This window comes from Perkinsus marinus (assembly GCF_000006405.1).
Source record: "Perkinsus marinus ATCC 50983 genomic scaffold scf_1104296972324, whole genome shotgun sequence".
Lineage (NCBI taxonomy): Eukaryota > Perkinsozoa > Perkinsida > Perkinsidae > Perkinsus > Perkinsus marinus.
Genome location: NW_003201805.1, coordinates 1 through 1,003, shown reverse-complemented (window position 1 = coordinate 1,003; position 1,003 = coordinate 1). Strand labels below are relative to the sequence as shown.

General features: G+C 47.0%; 2 protein-coding genes across 2 annotated transcripts; both read right to left on the bottom strand.

Annotated features, from left to right (window-relative positions):
• Positions 1 to 151: 151 nt before the first annotated feature.
• Positions 152 to 338, bottom strand: Pmar_PMAR001709 (hypothetical protein; the record flags this gene model as incomplete). The annotated part of the gene is made up of 1 exon (XM_002766622.1): positions 152 to 338. A coding segment is annotated over one exon (187 nt), but the record flags the coding sequence as incomplete, so codon positions are not given.
• A 16-nt stretch (positions 339 to 354) lies between these two features.
• Pmar_PMAR001708 (hypothetical protein) lies at positions 355 to 836 on the bottom strand (the record flags this gene model as incomplete). Its single annotated transcript, XM_002766621.1, has 1 exon — positions 355 to 836. A coding segment is annotated over one exon (482 nt), but the record flags the coding sequence as incomplete, so codon positions are not given.
• Between the last annotated feature and the right edge of the window lie 167 nt (positions 837 to 1,003).

The window sequence follows — 1,003 nt, the reverse complement described above, 5'->3', positions numbered from 1 at the left end:
TTGACAGATGTCGCCTATGATGATGTCGAGACGTCAGCACGTCTCCGAGAAAGATTAGATCTCTTACCCGTAGAGTTGTGATCTTGTGGACTATGCTTACGTAGATGGCGAGAAGATCGCCTATCAGAGGCACTGTGCCTATATGACTGTCCTACAACAGGACTAGGTTCTTGACGTCGGTGGTGATGTTCACGTCTAGATGACTTGGTACACCTCGAAGATCGATCGCCAGAACCATTAGAGCGATGTGGATCTTGAGGCTCATAACTCGAGTGCTTAGAATGCCTCGATGACTTTTCGTTAGAGCATGACCGGGGTTGAGACCCTCCAGAATGGGCCTTGAGAGCTCCCAACAGAGGTGGAGCTGGACCGTCAGAAGGCATAGCAATAGAGAAGGGAACTAGAGTGAGTTGCCCTTCAGGACCTGGCACCATTCTCCAATTGAAATTGGTAGCGCCTTCGGGTAGTTGAGCAGCTTGTCCTGTTAAAGGTATAGACTGCTGTAGTAGACCACCCTGTACCATGGCAATCTGAGTAGACGATTCAGAATTGCCTTGACCATTAGCAACCATAGTTAATGTGTCGGTAGAAACAGCTTTCTTAACATTACCATCATCAGTAGCCGTGTCGAGAACTTCAGGTTCTAGATCACTACCGACAGGTAGATCATCATCAGATAAGACCTCATTGTTGATGTTGTCTTCACTCTCGATGGAGCGTTTAGATAGGGTCAAGCTTCCAGATCGAGGACGACCAATCTTAGACTTAGACTTGTCGTTAGCTTTGCTCTTAGAAACAGCTCTAGAGGCAGGCGTACGGACAACATTACCAGTCATATAGACAGTACCGAGATCTATGGTAGTGTCTAGACCACTAACAGAAGGAATGCTAGTAGTATAACCAATATCACAACGTTCAGAACTAGAGCCGAACGTAGGAGTTCGACTTGATTGCCTTGAAGGTGGTACAGATAGAGCTTCCATTGAGGAAGCAATTGACCCGC